A 21,573-nucleotide genomic window follows, 5' to 3' on the forward strand; every position below is an offset into this window, starting at 1 on the left:
TGCAGCCAGGATGAGTGCCTCTGTGCTGTCCTTCAGCCCAGCCCTTTCAAGCCATTGGTAGGATTTGTTGAGATCAGCCACTTCAGTTATGTTCCGGTGGTACATTCCGTGCAAGGGCTTGTCCTCCCATGATGGTCCCTCTTCCAGCATCTCATCCTCTGTTCTCCACTGCCTGAGACATTCACTCAGCACGTCATCTGTCGGGGCCTTATCCTTGATGTACTTATGGATCTTGGATGTTTCATCCCGGATAGTGGCTCTCACGCTCACTAGTCCTCGGCCTCCTTCCTTGCGGCTAGCGTACAGTCTCAGGGTGCTGGATTTGGGGTGGAACCCTCCATGCATGGTGAGGAGCTTTCGTGTCTTAACATCTGTGGTCTGTATCTCTTCCTTTGGCCACCTTATTATTCCAGCAGGGTATCTGATCACTGGCAGAGCGTAGCTGTTTATTGCCCGGGATTTGTTCTTGCCATTGAGCTGGCTTCTTAGGACTTGCCTTACTCGTTGGAGGTATTTGGCTGTTGCCGCATTCCTTGTTGCCTGTTCAAGGTTGCCGTTTGCCTGTGGTATTCCAAGGTACTTGTAACTGTCCTCAATGTCTGCTATTGTTCCTTCTGGGAGTGAGACCCCTTCTGTGTGATATATATATATATATATATATATATATATATATATATATATATATATATATATATATATATATATATATATATATATATATATATATATATATATATATATATATATATATATATATATATATATATATATACACACTCTATTCTCACCCTCCGCGGGTGGTCTCATCCCCTTTCCAAGCTCGGGTCCTCTACCAGAGGCCAGGGAGCTTGAGGGTTCTGCGCAGTATCTTTGCTGTTCCTGGGACTGCACTTTTCTGGACTGAGATTTCGGATGTTTTTCCAGGGATCTGTCGTAGCCACTCCTCCAGTTTGGGGGTCACAGCCCCTAGTGCTCCGATCACCACAGGCACCACTGTGGTCTTCACCTTCCAAGCCTTCTCCAGTTCTTCTCTGAGCCCTTGGTATTTCTCTAGTTTCTCATGTTCCTTTTTCCTGATGTTGCCATCGCTTGGTATTGCCACATCCACCACTACGGCTTTCCTCTGCTCTTTATCCACCACCACAATGTCTGGTTGGTTCGCCATTACCATTCTGTCAGTCTGGATCTGGAAGTCCCACAGGATTTTGGCTCGCTCGTTCTCTACCACCTTGGGAGGTGTTTCCCACTTTGACCTTGGGGTTTCCAGTCCATACTCCGCGCAGATGTTCCTGTATACTATGCCAGCCATTTGGTTATGGCGTTCCATGTATGCTTTGCCTGCCAGCATCTTACACCCTGCAGTTATGTGCTGGACCGTCTCTGGGGCCTCTTTGCACAGTCTACACCTTGGGTCTTGTCTGGTGTGGTAGATCTGGGCCTCTATGGCTCTGGTGCTCAGGGCCTGTTCCTGTGCGGCCAGGATGAGTGCCTCTGTGCTGTCCTTCAGCCCAGCCCTTTCAAGCCATTGGTAGGATTTGTTGAGATCAGCCACTTCAGTTATGTTCCGGTGGTACATCCCGTGCAAGGGCTTGTCCTCCCATGATGGTCCCTCTTCCAGCATCTCATCCTCTGTTCTCCACTGCCTGAGACATTCACTCAGCACGTCATCTGTCGGGGCCTTATCCTTGATGTACTTATAGATCTTGGATGTTTCATCCTGGATAGTGGCTCTCACGCTCACTAGTCCTCGGCCTCCTTCCTTGCGGCTAGCGTACAGTCTCAGGGTGCTGGATTTGGGGTGGAACCCTCCATGCATGGTGAGGAGCTTTCGTGTCTTAACATCTGTGGTCTGTATCTCTTCCTTTGGCCACCTTATTATTCCCGCAGGGTATCTGATCACTGGCAGAGCGTAGCTGTTTATTGCCCGGGATTTGTTCTTGCCATTGAGCTGGCTTCTTAGGACTTGCCTTACTCGTTGGAGGTATTTGGCTGTTGCCGCATTCCTTGTTGCCTGTTCAAGGTTGCCGTTTGCCTGTGGTATTCCAAGGTACTTGTAATTGTCCTCAATGTCTTCTATTGTTCCTTCTGGGAGTGAGACCCCTTCTGTGTGGATTACCTTGCCTCTCTTTGTCACCATCCTCCCACATTTCTCGAGCCCGAATGACATCCCGATGTCCGAGCTGTAGATCCTGGTGGTGTGGATCAGTGAGTCGATGTCTCGCTCACTCTTGGCGTACAGCTTGATGTCATCCATGTAGAGGAGGTGACTTATGGTGGCCCCGTTCCGGAGTCGGTATCCATAGCCAGTCTTGTTTATTATTTGGCTGAGGGGGTTCAGACCTATGCAGAACAGCAGTGGGGACAGTGCATCTCCTTGGTATATGCCACATTTGATGGATACTTGGGCAAGTGGCTTCCCATTGGCTTCAAGGGTGGTTTTCCACAACCTCATCGAGTTTGCAATGAAGGCCCTTAGAGTTCTGTTGATGTTGTACACCTCCAAGCATTCAGTGATCCATGTGTGTGGCATTGAGTCATAGGCTTTCTTGTAGTCGATCCAGGCTGTGCACAGGTTGGTGTGTCGCATTTTGCAGTCTTGGGCGACTGTTCTGTCTACCAGGAGTTGGTGTTTGGCTCCTCTGGTATCCTTACCAATGCCCTTCTGTGCTTCGCTCATGTATTGACTCATGTGCCCACTTATCTTAGCTGCGATGATGCCTGACATGAGCTTCCATGTTGTGGAGAGACAGGTTATTGGCCGGTAGTTGGATGGGACTGTAGTTGGATGGGACTGTACCCTTTGAGGGATCCTTCATTATCAGGATCGTTCGCCCTTCGGTTAGCCATTCAGGGTGAGTCCCATCCCTTAGCAGCTGGTTCATTTGTGCTGCCAGGCGCTCATGGATTGCAGTGAGCTTCTTTAGCCAGTAGGCGTGGATCATGTCAGGGCCAGGTGCTGTCCAGTTTTTCATACCTGAGACTCTATGTTGGATGTCTGCCACTGTGATAGTCACTGGATTCTGTTCAGGGAGGTTGCTGTGATCTTCCCTCAGATCCACCAGCCACTGTGCATTGCTGTTGTGTGATGCCTCCCTTTCCCATATACCCTTCCAGTACTGTTCAGTTTCCAGCCTTGGTGGTGCTCTGCTGTTATTACCCTGCCATTGAGAGTACACTTTCGCGGGTTGTGTTGTGAACAGCCGGTTTATTCGTCTGGCTTCGTTGTCTCTGGTGTATCTCTTTAGGCGGCTGGCCAAGGCTTGTAGCCTTTGCTTGGCAGTTTCGAGTGCTTCAGGTATGGGCTGTACCTCTTGGGCATCGGTCTTTTCATTGCACCTCTCTGGGCCTCTGTCATTTGGCTCACTTCCCTCCGAGTTGCCTTGATTTTTGCCTCCAACCTTTGTTTCCATGGTGGGTATTGTTTCTCATGGCTCCCATGGTTGCTCTTGCTCTTATAGCCAAGCACCTCTAGGATCACTGATGCTGAAGCGTATATCAGCTCATTGGTTTCTGTGATTGTTGTGGTAGGGATCGCTCTCAATGCTGCATTCACATCTTCCATGAGACTTTCTGATGGTACTTCACTTAGCCGTTGTAGTGGGGTTCGGGGTTGCCTGTTCAATCTCGCCATGATCTTATCTTTCAGGTCAGTTGCTGCCTCGCTCAGCATATCTGTGCTTATTGGGGCTTCGTACCCAATTTCCGGTTGGGGAGATGGTGAAACCTCCCCTCTGACCTGGCGTCCTGGCTCCCCCTTGCCGTAGCATTTGTGTTGTATCTCATCAATCTCAAGTTGTGATAGCAGTTGCCGTTTGTGGATGTTGGAACACTGAGCTACTAGTTGCTTCGCAGTCAGTCTTGAATTGTCTGATATACTGTACATTAAATGTGTTCTGTAATGAATACACATTCAATCATACTGGCTCCAGTCCTGGATCATCAACCATACATGACAGTATGTTTGGCCTCAAGGTCGTAGTTGAATTCCACTATGAGGATGAGGTAGCCAGTTTCACTGTTACAGTGGATTCAGTGAACGTGACTTTTGATCCCCACGGCAGATCACGGCTATGTGCTTCCTCAAAGGGGTGTTGCGATCAACTTTGCTTGCAACACAGCCCTAAAACAGAGCGCTGTGGATAAGAGCTTAAAACACACATTTTTAGACGGGCCGTGTGGGCGATTTTACAGAGCTTTTTGGCATGAAAAGTTACAGACACCTTACTGAGACATCAAGGTTAAATTCTTTAGGATTGTGTAGCATGAAAAAAGCGTGTGCATGGATCTTTAAATAGAGAAATAGAGTGGCCAAACTTCATCGGGGGGAGATTAGGTTGGATAGAGAGCGAGTTGGTGAGAGAAATTGTTGAAGCAAAAGAGAAGAAGAGAAAGACATTCATTTTTGAGCGGTTTGGGTTTTGATTTCCGCCTTTAAAAAGGTTTGTCCTTATTACTTTTTTTTATTGTTGCACCTGTGTTTTTTTCAATCACCTGTAAATACTGCACCTGGTTTTTGGTACTGCATTATTTGGGCTAAATAAACTCACCATTTGCGAGCAAGTCATCATCCCTTTATTGTTTTTTTGAACGCTTTTCTACATCTCGAGTGACCAGACAGAGCTCACTCACCACACTGTCAAAACAAAACACACTCTACATCATTACATTTGAATGTTAACATAAAGCTGTACCTAATCCAGATGGTCTGTAAATATGGGCCTACTGCTGCCCTTCTCATCTAGATGATTGGTAGACCTGGGTGTTCTATATAAAAAACTCACAGCTGTGTTTAGAGCTAGATCTAGACAGTTAAATTAAACTCTATGGAGTAAAACATTTGCAGTATTACCTACTATAGAATCTCAGCTACAGTGAATAAACAGCACTAATAACACAATGAGGAAAACACAGCTGCAATAAACCACCATATAAAAGTATAAAGGTAAAAAGAAGACAAACAATATTACCAAATTATATTGTCATAATTAACTAAATCATTAACTTTAATTAACTAATTAACTTTCCCATATGCACACACAGGCAGCACAGGCAGTTCTAACCTTCTAAAATCAACGCTCTGCAGCATGTGCTCCTTTCTGTCTCCATATGCCTACATGCTCTTCTCCTCCATGTCTCCTTTGTCTCCATAATCTCTGCTTTCTTACTCCCTAATGATAAGCAAGAGTGAACGCTGCCAAGAATGCAAGTTGGCCATGGCTGACCTTCCCTTCGCCTTTCTTCTCCTGTTCATGTGGATGTGTTAGAATGACTGCATTCCCCCGTCAGCATTCTGTCTACTGTTGATGTTATTCATTCAGAAATAATCTAGTCGGAATTAAGGAAAAGAAAAATCTAGCCAAATACGAGAGACGTCTTTGAAGGAAAGACCTGAGACCTAATGACTCAGCTGTAAGCTCAGACAGCAACATGCTATTAATGGTCTTAACTGAACTTGCTATCCCAGATGATGAAGGATGATGTCACATTAGGTACTAATGTTTCACAAGATGAATACACATTGTTGGGGGACCTCATCTGTATAATCTGTTATTAACAGAATTATTATTAAGGTCCCACATGCTCAGACAAAGGAGGTACTGCGGCCTGCGTGTAATGTCTTCATCCTGATAGTAGTGAGTGAGAACAAAGATTTCAAATCTGAGCGCCAAAACCAGGCGCCAGGCTGGGGACCCATACCTGGCTCCCCCTAAGAAGTCAGGACTCCCCGCTGCGACGGAGGAGGAACTTGGACGTTAGCCATCCTGATTGGATCACACAATAGGAGGGGCATGACCAAAAACAAGGTTATAAAAGCCGCCGTGACCGAAGACTCGTCACTTGTTCTCTTTGACCCTCTCCCTTCCCTTATTATTCCGACCTTGTCCCATTTCCCTTGTTCTCTCTGACCCTTGTCCCTTCCCCACCTGGAGATTCCCTCTGCACCGGCAGGCCTGGAGCCTCCACCGCAGCCAGCAGCTGAACCGTGGACGTCGTCACAGAGAACAGGCCTGATCACCCATCTACTTTCAGCCACACGGCAGGAAACCGCCAGCTTAACTGCCTCACTCGCCACCGCATCAGCTGATCACAACGCGATTACCGCGACGCACACCTGGACCGGAACGCAACAGCGCAAGCACGCACGCACGCAATGCCGGATCTTCTCACCAGGATTAAGCAGTAAGGCAGAGGCCTTCTTCTAAGTCTGAGCAGAGTAGAACTCTTAGGGGATCAGTAATTGTTTTATTGTTGTGTTGTTTCTTTTCCTGCACACGCGATCTGATCACTGTGCATTTCCGCGATCACGTGACTGTAACGTTGTTATAGATCTACATGAATCTAAGAGGTGCACATTGAAGTGTTGTAATCTGTGATTTTGCTATCTTAAGTGCTTTATTGTGTTACTGTGCGGTGCTCTGTTTCTGATGTGACCACGCCAAGCGCACGATTCAACCACTGCACGCTTCCGCGATCACGTGACTATATCACCGAATATAGGCCCACGTGTTTGTGAGACCGCAAGCCTTATCCACGCTAGTCCCACTTCACACTCCTTTACACGCTTCTTTCCCTGTGAGCGCCAGACACGCGCGCTCCATTCAAAGGGCTCAACGGCACACGCGCGCAGCTGTGCCACCTCACCACGCCCCTAAAGGGGGGCGCTCTCCCTCCTCCTTTCTCTTTCTCTCTCTCTCTCTCGCACACACACACACAGACACACACACATCTCTTATCTCAGGTAACGCACATACCCATACAGTACGCCCAGAGTAACACACCATACAACTTATGCAAAGTTGTGATTTGCTGAGTTATTCAAGATAGTGTTGACACCGGAGTTAATATCAATTGTTTAATAAAGCGTTCATAATTTAATTGGTCGTTGTCTGTGATTATTTGTATGGTTTTACAGCACGGTGAATTGAGTCGGCTAAGGAACGGAGTTCACCCTTCAACTAAGTTGAACACAATTGAGTGTGTATTGGCTATTCCAAATTGGTTTTTGGTCCCTGGAAACAGGGTGGTGCCCCATAAATTAAGTAATTATTAATTCAATTAATAATTATTAAATCAATAATAGTTAAGTGTTTCACTTATTAAACTATAGACTTTGTCATATAGTTATATATATTTAAGCTAATAACCAAATTTTGTGAATCTAAATTATAAACATAATTGGTATCTCCACTCAGGAGCTATAAATCCAATTATTATAATTTGTGCTCCTCGCATATCCCCAACATAATTGGTGCAAACCTGTGTGAGATTAATCAAACTCTGCCTTTTTGAGACCAGGTGGTGTTACTAAGTCATTTGGCAATACCACCACCCTCACATTGCCCCAACAACATCAAACACATGCCCATTAAACAAAGGATGATGGGAGCATTGGGCAACAGCGACAGCAGGAAGAAGAAGACTTAATATACTTGTTGCAGCTGAAAAAACTGTAATGTTAAAATAAACATTAAAGTCACCAGTCCTCAAAGATTAGTGTTAAATATATCTAGACATCCAGATTGTCCTTGCCCTAAAACACCTGAGCCAAGCAGTCAGCAGGGGGCAGTGAAGAGATAATGAGAAAACAAGGAGAAAAGGGTTCAGTGAGTAGTTATAGTTTTGTTGTGATCTTTTTAACAACACAAAGTCCACTCATCCTCTCAGGGAGGATAAAGGTGAGGCGAGGCAAGGCGAGGTGTCCAGGAGGCCGCCAACGAAATTCGGAATGGCCTCATCTGGGCCAACACGGGCAGGAATTGGGACCTGGTTTGAATTTGGGCTGGGCTCGGCCAGACGGCAACCAAAGCAGGGGCCAGATATGTTGCACACACGGTCTGAACAGGAGTCTCACCAGGCCGGGCTGTTGCTGAGGCGCCGGAGATGAGGCTTTGGCAGGGGACAGAGGCACAGCAGGAGCAGACACGTGAGCAGGACCACATGACCAAGCATGGACTGACCTTGAGTAGGGACCACAGCAGGAGCTGGTGGTCGGTGGAAGGTTGGTGGAGAAACAGGAGCTGGCATTGAGCAAGTGACCGTTGCGTTGGCAGGCACGGAGCGCTGGACGCGCTCCAATCCCTCGCGCCTTGAGCACAACCAGTCATACAGTTTCCCCACACTGGGGTAGTCTAACCACCAGTATTCCTCTTCCAAGCGGGTGACCACCTCCTCCACTACACGCAGCTGCTCCTCCGGTTGGATGCGCCTCCGGTCGGATGCGCCTCCGGTCGGATGTCTCCTGGTAACTCCTTGCGAGCTCCATGTAACCGGAATGGAGGTCCGCGGGCAAGTCGATCCAGGCGCAATCCGTAGAAAACCCCAAACATCTCCACCAGACACCAAAAAATAATCAGAGCTAAAAGATCCACAAGCTGGAGGCTGGCTGGGTCCAAGTCTGGCCAGATCGTACTGTCACGGACGTGGTTCTAGGCTGAAAGACTGGTGATGGTAATGGTATCTGTAATAAGTGTACACTAGTTGCAGGTTTGGAGGCGATGTTGTTAGACTTAGTGTCTCCGCTTTGCACCTTAGAAAACAGGCCAGTTAGCCAGGCCCCTTTAGCCGGTGCGGAGCCTCCTACAGTGGTAGCAGTTAAATCTTTTTTACTATTAAGTATCTGTTGTGTGCTCAAATGTGAAATAACTCGCTATGAAATAAATATTGAAATATCGAATGTCGAAAAATCAGACATTACCCATTACTATTCATTCTACGGTGCCTTTCCTATATCTTCCATTGGTCCAGTGGTTAAGCTGAATGACTGTTGTGTAGCAATCCACGTCTGGACTGAGGTAACCTGACCTACATGTGAACTTAACTCCCTCATTGAAGAGCCTTCTACGTCCTTTCCAGTCCCTAGAGATAAGGGACCCTGAATCTTTCTCCACCACAGGAGACTGTTTTCTATCAAACCAGGCACCAATTGGCGTCCAAACATCTTAAATGTCCATATCAAAGAACCATGAGTCCACTTTGTTGATCTACCTGTAAATCCCTCAGGATTCCACCTCTGCTTATCATTCTAAAAGGACAGGCTGTCACATTTATCACCAAGAAGCTGTCTCTCCCAGAACTGGGACCACCAGCCATAAAATGTGGAACGTGCTCATCAAAGAGAGCGAGAGACTTTATTTGGACACAAGTTCTGGTTCAGATGCACCAGAGCTTTCAACTTCCATGAAACAGATTTCATTGTATTCTGTGGAGAAAAATGTTTTCATTTGATATTAGATTGGTTTATGTGTGATGTTCAATGCCTGATCTACAGATTTGCCAGGAAATTCCTAAAGTTACAAAGGGACTTCTACTTATCACCATGCTTTCCTTTGTGTGAAGACACAAAGTTGAAATACAGATACTCACCTTCTTTACTTCTTTTAATCTGTGCAACATACACATAGACTATGTCCACCAGCTACAATTAGGTCCTCATTATTGTATTACATTTTTAAGTGTTACAATTGTTTAAATTAGTAATGTCCAGATTAGGTCATTTATAATTTGATTTTGCTTGCATTTATTATTCGCGTATGTTTTGGTGTTTACTGGGTGTTACATAGAGCCAGTCACGATGAATAACATTTCATTTGTTACAGCGTTGTAAGGGACTACGTATAAAACCTTAATATTCTATGCATTTAATATTGCTGTTTAACCATTCTGACTTTTCTGCTTATTTGAGTGTCAAAGTGATCATTACATGTTTATTGTTGTCAGGTTTTGGTTTCGTTTTCAGTTTTATTTTGAAAGGACTTAGGTTGTCATGTTTTGGTTTTAGTTCCTGTCTTACTTTTGTGGACTTCCTGTTTTCACCCAGAGCACACGTTTTGTTATCGCCGGTTCATTAAGCACACCTGCCAGTTGTTAGCAATCAAACCCGGTATTTACGATCCACCTCCTCCAGCACTCAGTTGCCAAATTGTTGAGTTCCAAGACCACTTTCCAGTGTTTCTCGTATAGCTATCTTGTTGCACGATCCTGTCTGAACCTGAACCTGATGGTTCCTGATTGTCTGACCACGTTTTTGTCTAGTCCTAGTCTGTACCTCTGCCGAGCTCACCTGTGTACCGAACCCTGCATGTTTTCTGGTCCTGATCTTGCCTGCTCCCTTTGTTCCTGAGAACTGTGACTTCATGTGTATGACCCTGGATTGCCTGAATACGCCTGGACAATAAACGCTGTTTATTTACCCAACACCTCGTCTGCACTGTGCATGTGGGTCTGACATCTGCCGTAGTCTGACAATTGTGTTATGGTGTGATGGAACTTTGAGCTTGATGAAAAGAGGAAAGCTTAGTTATCCAGATTTAGGAGCGATCCAAATCAAACAGTTTGATACTTGATCTGAAGAGGTGGAACTCTCACCACTGGTGGAACTCATTTCTCCGCCCTGAAGTGACCACTGCCCTAGGGGTATTTAAACCAGTGACACCCTAGGCGAATCGGATTTCCCTCTACCTTCAAACTTCTTTCACCTTTTATTTTCGCGTCGCATTACTTTTCTTTAATTTTCCTTTGTTCTTAAATTTTGTAAACCTAAGTTAAACTTGGAAACACGAATGAACAACGAAATTTGTAACGTTAGAAAGTCATCAAGAAACTCTGCGAAACTGAAATTATTACAACCAGTCCTTAATTGACTCGCTATTTTTGATCAAATTAATTAAATTAGATTCCAGCCCGTTTCCTTTTTGGGCTAGTTTAAGCAGCGCTGACGCTTTGAAATACCTTGGAAAGTCCAGCCTGGCTGACTGTTACTTTGCTGAACCCAAACCGTCATCATCACCGCGGGCGACGATTCCTGGCCCAGAGGCCGTGGCACCTGGACCAGAGAGGGCACGCCTGCTCAACCGAACCGGTAATGGGAGACGCTGCACAGCGGCCTACAGCTCCAAACTAAGGCAAGACGAACATCTCTAATCCTCTGAGAAGTCTGGTGTTTCTCAAAGCGCTAAAATTTAACATTCCAAATTCATTAGTTATCCTTAAATTTGCATTAGTTAGAGACAAGTAATCTTTTCACTTGATCAAAGCCATCACTCACTCAGGTCTTGTTTGTGTTTTCACGCTGATTCATTTACTGTTGATCATCTCATTCTGATTGCTTTCTCATTTTCTGTTATGTTATTTGAGTATTTCCATATTATGTTATTCATATATCCAGTAGTGTTAGACTAATAAAACGTTAAAAGAAATCTGGTTTTGTGTGCATTGTTCTCCAGATTTAAGCAGAGGTCACTGACTGGTGGTCGGTGGAAGGTTGGTGGAGAAACAGGAGCTGGCATTGAGCAAGTGACCGTTGCGTTGGCAGGCACGGAGCGCTGGACGCGCTCCAATCCCTCACGCCTTGAGCACAACCAGTCATACAGTTTCCCCACACTGGGGTAGTCTAACCACCAGTATTCCTCTTCCAAGCGGGTGACCACCTCCTCCACTACACGCATAATATAAGTATAATAACATAAATAAGGAATCTATATTTATTCATCAATCTGTGTTATAAATGTATTTTATGTGTATATCTGTACTCGTCTTCTGGTTTGTTGATCATGAGGAAAAAATACAAAACAAACTGGATTTTCGTTTTAATTCATCCTCTCTTGATGAGTGACAAACGGAATTCAAGTGTTGTTGTTTTTTTCGACACAAAGCACGGAATTGGATTTAAAGCAGGTTTTTCGTTTTGAGAAAAAAGCAGAGAACAAACGATGGTGCTGAGGAGCCACTTATTCATAGGCAGATGACTTGGATCAAGTTGTCAAGACGCACTAGTGTTTGTTGTCAATTGCTGATGTCGCTGCTGTCTTTATACAGTATGTCCTCGTCTTTAAGTGTCGGGTCCGTGTACGTTTTAACGGTTTGATTTCCCCCTCCAGAATAAAATCTGGGAACATGAGAAAACACGTCGTTTTAGAACGTTTAAACCCGGAGGAGCTGTTAAGGTGTCTGGACACGCTCCCAGTAAGTCCAGTAACTTCGTATTGTAATGAGAAACCCCCACCATCTCGTTTAAAAAAAGTACAAACGGCATTTATTCAAAGCAGCGTGTTAAAAATGAATAAACGAGCTGAAAACAATGGACAATTTTCATCTGCTACGTGCGGACAGAACGGAGAACAGCGGTAAGAGGAAGGGAGGGGGTCTGGCTGTGTTTGTGAACATCAGGTGGTGTATGCCACGACATTGCACTGTCAAAATGAAGCTGTGTAACAGAGACATTGAGCTGTTAGCGGTGGGCATGAGGCCATTCTACCTGCCAAGGGAGTTCACACACGTTATAATAATTGCTGTGTACGTCCCACCCTCCGCTAACGCTGACACAGCTTCTGAGACCCTGCTCTCAGTCACCAGCAGGCTGCAAACACAGCACCCACAGGCCCTCTTCCTGATCTCTGGGGACTTTAACCATGCACCTCCTTCAGCTGCTCTGCCTACATACACCCAGTATGTGACCTGCCCCACCAGAGACAATAAAACCCTGGACTTATTCTATGCCAACACCAAAGAGGCCTACGCTGCATCCTCCCTCCCACCGCTGGGCAGAGCTGACCACAACATCCTGCATCTCCTGCCTGTGTATAAACCTGTTGTACACAGGCAGCCGGTGGTGCCCCGCACAGTGAAGAGGTGGACAGCTGAGAGCGAGGAGGCTCTCAGGGACTGTTTTAACACCACTGTGTGGACGGAGCTCTGCGACCCACATGGGGAGGACATTAACGCAATAACAGACTGTGTAACGGACTACATAAACTTCTGCTGTGAAAACACTGTTCCCACCAGGCGGGTTCGGTGTTTCACCAACAGCAAACCATGGGTCACCCCTGATATTAAAGCTCTGCTAAAGGAGAAGAAGAGAGCATTTAAATCAGGGGACAGGGAGGAGCTGAGGAGGGTGCAGAAGGAGCTGAGGAGGAAAATCCGTGAGGGGAAGTCCAGCTACAGGAAGAAGATGGAGGAGCAGCTGCAGCAGAACAATGTCAGTGAGGTGTGGAGGAGCCTGAAAACCATCTCAGGCTTCAAAGCTCCACACCCACAGGCTGAGGGGGACCTGAGCTGGGTCAACGAGCTGAACTCACACTTTAATAGGTTTGACCAAGCACCCACTCACACCTCCCAGCAGCTGCCTCCGAACCTCTTGTCACCTCATACCACTGGATTACCAGCCCCCACAGCCCTTCACACCTTTACACAAAGCCCTCTACCCTCAGCCCTGACGACTGGCGACTCATCCCAACCACACCCCCTCACTTCACACCACACTGAGTCACTTCCTCAACCCCTCACTTCACACCACACTAAGACACTCCCTCCACCCCTATCCTTCTCCAGCACCCAGGTGAGAAGTGAGCTCAGGAAGATCAAGGCCAGGAAAGCAGCTGGACCAGACGGCATCAGCTCCAGACTCCTTAAGTCCTGTGCAGGCGAACTGTGTGGAGTTATGGAGCATGTCTTCAACCTGAGCCTCAAGCTGAGGGTGGTACCACAGCTCTGGAAGACCTCCTGCGTGGTACCAGTGCCCAAGACACCGCACGCCAAAGACCCCAGCAGCTTCAGACCAGTGGCTCTGACATCACACCTGATGAAGACACTGGAGAGACTGGTCCTGGGTCACCTCCGCTCTGCAGTGGGAACCTACCTGGACCCGCTGCAGTTCGCCTACCGACACGGCATAGGAGTAGACGACGCTGTCATCTTCCTCCTACATCGAGCCCTTTCCCACCTAGAGAAGCCCGGCAGCACTGTGAGGATCATGTTCTTTGACTTCTCCAGTGCCTTCAACACCATCCAGCCGATGCTTCTGAAACACAAACTGGAGGAGGCTGGTGTGGACCTTCATCTGACGGAGTGGATTATGGACTTTCTCACAAACAGGCCTCAGTTTGTGAGAGCCAGGGACTGTGTGTCTGACACTCTGACCTGCAGTGTGGGGGCCCCACAGGGGACTGTACTGGCCCCCTTCCTTTTCACCCTCTACACGTCAGACTTCAGACACAACACGGACAGCTGTGTTCTGCAGAAGTTCTCTGATGACTCTGCGATCGTCGGACTGATCACCGATGATGACGATGCAGAGTACAGAGGACTCACTCAGAACTTTGTGGACTGGTGCCAGCGGAACCACCTCCTGATCAATGCAGGGAAAACGAAGGAGATGGTGGTGGATTTCCGCAGACAGCAGCCTGCTGTCATACCACCGATGCACATCCAGGGAAGGGACATTGAGAGAGTGGACTCTTACAAGTACCTGGGAGTGCATCTGAACAATAAACTGGACTGGACTCATAACACGGATGCACTGTACAGGAAGGGTCAGAGCAGACTCTACCTGCTGAGGAGACTGCGGTCTTTTGGAGTAAGGGGGCCACTCCTGAAGACCTTCTATGACTCTGTGGTGGCATCGGCCATCCTGTACGGTGTGGTCTGCTGGGGCAGCAGCATCACAGCGAGGGACAGGAAGAGACTGGACAGGATCATCAGAAAGTCCAGCTCTGTCCTGGGCTGCACTCTGGACACGGTGCAGGAGGTGGGTGAGAGAAGGGTCCTGGCTAAACTGACATCCATCATGGACCAGGTCTCTCACCCACTGGAGGACTCACTGTCTGCTCTGGAGAGCAGCTTCAGTAGCAGACTGATCCACCCTCGCTGTGTGAAGGAGAGATATTGTAGATCCTTCCTACCTGCTGCTGTCAGACTGTACAATCAGAACTGTTGACCACATCCCACCACAGTCACTCACCCACTGCATCAGTGGTTTATATAGCAACCTGCTCTGCACAATATTTGTGTAAATCTGTGAACAATCATGTATATTGTTACCGGTACAAATCTTATACCCATTACTGTGCAATAACCCTGCAATGACCTCATACTCACTCTAACTGTACTGTACTGCTTTGTACTGTGCCAACACAAACTGTTCTGTACCTGTATTCTTGCTCATCTGTACTGCTGTTGTGAGAGGTAATTTCCCCACTGCGGGACTATTAAAGGTTTTCTTATTCTTATTCTTATTCTTAAAACATGTCCCTGCAAGAGCCTGTCTGGAGGCAGAAGGTATCAGCTGGGTGCGCACACTGGCAGAGTCCCCTGATCTGATCCCCTGCTAATTAAACAACATCTTGCTTCTAAAACCAATGGTCTTTTTTCTTATACTCCTGACATTAAAAACCTTTCACTTCACTGTTTTAAACGCCGTTCTTATGGACCTTCACATAAAATCTGTAAGTGGATTGTATTAAATCTTTCTCTACGGTGCGTCAGAACGTCAGGACTCAGCAGATCAACAACGCATTAATGCAGCAGCTTGTTTGTTTTACATGTGCTTATTACTCACAATAAATGTTAATGTTCGTTTTTTACTGAATGAAAACGAAAATAACTCCTGCTCTGCAGCATAAACCACTTTGACCACTTTAAGGTGGTCAAGTTAAACAGTAAACCAGTAAGACATAGTCAAGGTGTCCTTTAAACGGAAGCAACAACTTCTGCTTCCACCGAGTTTCGAAACCGAGACAAAAAATTGACACATCAAGGCTGTTTAACAATACACAAACCATTACACCACGGAGGCGTTGATGCGTAACACTACATGGCCCATAAGACAGCGTCATAAAGACCAGTGTGGGGGCTGATCGCTACCAATAGGCCAAAAAGACATAACACAGCTCCAGCGCGCTAAAAATCAGGTGATTCCACACTGCAAATGAAAGCTGAAAGCTGCGACTACAGACGCTTATTTAGGTTTTAAACTTCCACAACTTGTTAATGAATGTTTTCCAATAGTCGTAGATTTTATGTAAATAACTGTTATATTCATGGGAATTTGTTGTACAGCAGTTGTCGATTGTAACTTTGACAGGACGCCAAAACTCAACAGATCCACAGCGACGCATTACAGCAACATGTTTGTCTGTAGGCGTTTACTCTGTGTCTGCAGAGCTGCAGTTTGACTTGTTTTGACTGTGCGTGTCATTGTAATTGAGTGGATGAACTCACTTAATTGGCGCATGTACTTTTTAACATTTTAATTTCCCATCTGTTCATCCATTCATTCACCAGCCTTCTCATTTCTCTTTCTATGAGCGACAAACAGATTTTAATCAAAGCACTGCCTTACAAACGAAAAAACCAGGCAAAATATTTGTTTTTTTACAAAAAGACATGGAATTTGAATTAAGATTTTTCTTTTTGTTTAGAGACAAACAGAAAATAAAACAGGCGTTCTCTCGTTACCTCTGCTTATAATTTGGTGGATACATCAAACTCTTAAAAGTTACACAAACCTTAATCGTCTATAGTTTGCATAACTGCTTCACGTTTCAAACAGATTTTCTCCACTCAGCGACACACCCGCTGAGAAACCCACTCTGATCATTGGTGACTCCATAGTCCGAAACGTGAAGTTAGAGAATCCAGCGGTCATAGTGTTTACCCGGGGCCAGAGCGGGCGACATTGAGTCTTATCTTAAGCTCCTGTCTAAGGATAAGCGTAAGTACGCTAAGATCGTAATACACGCAGGAGCTAATTACGCCCGGTTACGCCAATCGGAAGTCACTAAAACTAACATTGAGTCGGTGTGTTCGTTTGCCAAAACAATGTCAGACTCCGTAGTTTTCTCTGGACCCCTCCCCAATGTGACCAGCGATGACATGTATAGCCGGCTGTCATCGCTCCACCGCTGGTTGTCTAGGTGGTGTCCTGCAAACGGTGTGGGCTTTGTGGCTAATTGGACCAGTTTTTGGGGAAAACCTGGGCTGATTAGAAGAGACGGCGTCCATCCCACGTTGAACGGAGCCTCTCTGCTCTCTAGTAACATGGCCATGTTGCTTAGTCTCCCCACTACGTGACAACTCAGAGTGGAGCCCAGGATGCAGAGTCACAGTCTTATACGCCTCTCTGCATGTTCTCTACAGCCGCCACCCACTCCTAGTCTTAGTTATCGCATAGAGACTGTGTCTGCTTCTCGACCACCTAAACTATACAAGTCAAAAACAAATCAGGGAGGAGTGACAGAATTTAATAAACATTCAAACGGTTCCTCTTACAGAACAAAGTAACAGTAAGTTAATAAAATGCGGTTTATTAAATATCAGATATCTCTCATCTAAATCCTTGTTAATAAATTACTGTCATATAACCCAAGGTTTCTTTTCAGCACTGTAGCCAGGCTGACTAAGAGTCATAGCTGTGTTGAGCTTACTATCCCCTTAAATCCACTACCATTAGAGAAGACATTCAGCAGCGACTTCTTCTAAATGACAGAAATCACTGTCTAGATCAATCAACTGTCTTACCTAGACAGCTTCTTCCCCATAACTCATATGGAGTTAACTTCAATAATCCAATTCTGTTCAGCCTATACATGTCTCCTCTTGGTGAGATTATTAGGAAGCATTCTATTATTTTCATTGTTAGGCAGATGATACTGGCTGCCTGTAAAAAAATTCTCCTACTCACCTACAAAGTACTCAACAATAAAGCTACTTATGGGTAAGACCTCGTAGTTCCTTATGCTCCCAGCAGAACACTTCGTTCTTAGAGCGCTGGGCTACTTGTGGTTTTTAGAGTCTTTAAATGTAGAACAGGAGGCAGAGCATTTAGCTACCAAGCTCTTCTCCTCTGGAACCAGCTCCCTCTTCAGGTTCGAGAAGCTGACACACTCTCCACCTTTAAGATCAGGCTTAAAACCTTCCTTTTTGATAAAGCTTATGGTTAGAGATGGTTCAGGTCACTGGCAATTATTGTTAGTCACAGGAACCATCTCTTAGTTAAGCTGCAATAGACATAGACTGCTGGGGGACTTAATTTATACACTGAGCTCCTCTGTTTCCTTCTACCTCCTCTGTCCAATAACCTCCCATCATTGTTTCATGTTTCACTAACCTTGTCTCTTTCTCTCCAGTAGTTGTGCTTCTCTCCCTCTCTCTCTCTCTCTCCTTCACTCTGTCCTCACCTACAGGTACCACTGGACTCAAAGTTTGGTATCTGTGATGGGCAGCTGCGGATCCAACCATCCTGCCTGTATCCAGTCCCTGGTCCAACCATCCTGCCTGTGCTCAGTTGTTGCTTGTTGTTGCTGTGCTTTTCTCTCTCTCTATCCCCTCACCCCAACCATTCAAGGCAGATGGCCCCCACATCCAGCCTGGTGTCGTGTATTTCATGTTCCGACCTTGCTAGAGATTACACACGGACTCAACTTTGAAGTTTAAATCAACAGCATATGAATTTATTACATATAATGAAATAGTACAATCACAGCATAATCATTAGAGAGGTGGTGGGCGAATTCACTCGCTGGTTCTTCTGCAGAAAGAACTGAGAGGTCGAAAAAGGTCAGCTGGGTGTCTGCAGCAGACCGTCTGCGAAGCACTCTAAAAACGCATCTCCCAATGCCCACTGTTTAAAGCAGTGTTGTTTATGCAACCAGCAAGTGCCTACGTGTCCATCAAAAGTCCTTGTTTACTCAGCTGCAGCAGTTTATTTGTTTTAGTGGCCAACCTGACACCAAGGTCAACTTGACATTTGTGGCAACTAAAAAAAACACCTAATATCCCAGACCCACTAAGGTCAGACATAACCCCATAAGAGGATCAGAATTAACCACACTAGTTCTGCTGGAGGTTTCTTCCTCATTAGAGAGGGAGTTTTTTCTTTCCACTGTTGCTTTCAAATTAAATGCTTGCTGTATGTGGGATCTGTTGGGTTTAGTTGTGTAAGGTCTTAAACCTTACTTTGTAAAGTGCCCTGAGAGAACTTTGTTGTGATTTGGCGCTATAGTGTATAAATCAGGCAATGACGAGGTCACAAAGGCAGGCGGTCATTCAAAGTAACAGGCAGGTTGGTATGCGTGTGGTGCGGTTGAAGTGTGGGGGGTCCGGTTTTTTGCCCGGGGTACGATGACCGTCTGCCTGGGTGGTCTCTTTTCTGCTGACCCCACCAATTGCTGGCCTTGTGCTGCAGGCCGCTGTGGCGCCAGGGGATGAGGTCGGGCCGATGGGGTAGGCCCCGCTCCGCTCGTGTGGGGGTGGTGGACTGGGGGCGGGCCCCACTCTGGGCGCGGGGGCATCTTCTGGCGGGCTCCCTACGGACCGTGGGTCCTCGAGCTCTACTCTTTCAGGCCGACCCTCCCGCCGGGGGGAGTGTTTGCCCCTGGTTCTCATAGGGTGGACAGCGTTGACTCCGGTGGCCCACTCTGGCCTCGGGTGCTGTCTCTGTGGCTGCTGCAGCTCTGCCTGGGGGGCTCTGTGTGGGCGGCTTGGGTCGCAACACCTGCCCTCCTGGAACTGAAGGTGTGTGGCCTCCCTGGCTGCTGGGATTCCTTCCTCTGCTTGCTGGATGGGCGTAGTGGCCGAGCCCCTCACATCACCCTGGCTTCCACAAGTGGCATTGTTCATGCACCAACGTCTGCCTCACCCTTTGGGTGAATAATGTTAAGCTACAGCCTTACTAACCTTGTAGTGGGACACTTTCCAAATCCAACTGTAAGTATTATTGACACTTATCACTACCAATATGAATAATGTGTGAATATGGAATTTGTGGTGTTGTATGTCATGACTTTTATTAAGTAGTATGGGATATGTATAATAATGCACATATGTATGTATATTGTATGTATATGTTTGTATTAGTATGTGCACATACCTTAGCACTATTATTGGTATTAGTATTAATCTCCAAGGTAAACCACAGTACAAAAATTGTTTAGTTATGAATTTGTTAGCCTAAGGTACATCCCTGCTTCTTATTTATTTTTTTTTATGTTTTTTTTGCTCCGATTGTTTACTTAACAGATTTGCTTGGTTTCAGCAGCTGGTTGCATTTCCATAGAAAAAGGCACAGTGAACGTTTCTATGGTGAATGTAATGCTGAAGAATTGCTAAAAATAGCTAAAACATTTAAAACATATCTAAAAGTAGCTTAAAGGACACTGATCATACTTTTCATTCTGAAGAATATTGGACTTAAATGTCTCAGTAAGGTCTCTTTTTCATCCAATAAAACCCTGTAGATCGTCCACACTGCCCCTGTCAATATGTGGTTTTCATCAGCAAACGCTGTGTTTTCTGGGTGTGTCGCAAGCGAAGCTGCTCGCCACACCTCTGTGCGGAAACACATACCTTTTTTGTTGTTTTGTTTTTTTTAAAATTGGCTTCATGGATACGAGCCACCGTACGGTTAGGATACAATAGATGGCAATAGTGCGACATTGAGAATGCAATCCACCGCAAACCTCCACAGAAGAAGAAGACCCACTACAGGACTGCACGACAATAGCCAGCTGGTTCGTAGCGTAGTAGAACAATATGTCTACAATCCTGAATCTGACCCTGAAGCTGAAGAGGAGGCTGTTGAAGTCACCACATTTCGGCTGATGCAAGATGTGTCTCATCGGTAATGTCGCATTTACTTCAATTTAACTGATTTATGTAATTTGCAAAGTGACTAGCGGTTGCTAATGCCTATGTTAAATGGCCTATGCAGCTTGAGTATTCACAACACGACTTACCTGGAACCTACCTGAAATAATATAAATACATTTTACATTTACACATTTCACTGTTTTTGTCTTACTTGTGCTGCTGCTCTGACATAATTTTATTTTAAAAATGTGCATTGATATTTAGAGCAATCACTGCATGACCTACCTGGGAACAAAAAGCTTGGTTCAAATTATATATTCACCTGATGTATTTTTACTGCTTTTAATTATGTTTTTTGATCATTCTTGATAAATCTGACAGTAATATGTCTCTGTATCTCAAGTTGTTACAGGTATGTAGTCTACAGAGGCTAGTGAGCTGGTGCTGGGGATTACTGGGTTGAAGAATCTGAGTTGCCATCTCTTCATGCTTGTAGGTTGTAGAGTTTACTAATGGATAAAACACTAAAACACTCATTGTATGATGGATGTAGACCTGTGGAATAACTCCTTTACCATTTGATTAAAAATGTGTTTTTTGTGAGTGCAATACTCATTAATAATTTTTTAAAAAATTTATATATACTTTATATGCTTTTTATTTATGGCCGGTTAACCAGCTTACAATATTAGAAAGAGAAAAACATGTAATTTCAATACTACAGTATGATTTCCTAAATAAAAGTGTTTTCCTTTCAGAAACAGAGTTCAGTGAAATACATAATAATTAAAACCAACTTTATTGTCAACCAACAAAATGCACCACTACTCCAAAGCTAGAACAAACTGTTACCTGTCACACTCCAAAGTGCAATGTATAGGTTACCGAGTTAATTAAGAATTCTGGGGGCTTGAGGACAGAAGCTTTTGCAGGGCATTGTAGATGAAATTTTGATGGAAGTAGGGTAAACAGACCATGTCCTGGGTAGGGGGTACACTATTATGTTACTGTTACTGGTACTGTTATGTTGGAGATTTGTTTCTGCAGCAGGACAAGTATAGTTGTAAATAGATGACCAGGGAGATGTGGTGATCCTTGTTCTCATCACTATTTGGAAGACTGAGCGGAAGCAGTCCTCTACCAGATGGAAGCTGTGGCTGTCCTCACCATCACCTCATCAAAACAAAAGGTACTGCAATTAGAATTCTA

The 21,573-nt window shown here is 45.5% G+C and overlaps 1 protein-coding gene across 9 annotated transcripts in view; it reads right to left on the reverse strand.

Moving 5' to 3' along the window:
* The window catches only part of LOC114860635 (thyroid hormone receptor alpha), a 184,437-nt gene that overhangs the window by 73,210 nt on the left and 89,654 nt on the right, over positions 1-21,573 (reverse strand). For 3 of the 9 annotated variants that reach the window (XM_055510678.1, XM_055510679.1, XM_055510680.1), the window contains one exon: positions 779-21,556. The exons of the other annotated variants lie outside the window; for them this stretch is intronic. In XM_055510678.1, coding sequence (XP_055366653.1) covers positions 830-2,725 — 1,896 coding nt within the window. In that variant the 5' untranslated portion in view covers positions 2,726-21,556 and the 3' untranslated portion in view covers positions 779-829. Of the gene's footprint in view, positions 1-778; positions 21,557-21,573 lie in introns of those variants that run through there. 9 annotated transcript variants of the gene reach the window in all.

This window comes from Betta splendens, chromosome 8 (genome assembly GCF_900634795.4).
Source record: "Betta splendens chromosome 8, fBetSpl5.4, whole genome shotgun sequence".
In the NCBI taxonomy this organism is placed as follows: domain Eukaryota; kingdom Metazoa; phylum Chordata; class Actinopteri; order Anabantiformes; family Osphronemidae; genus Betta; species Betta splendens.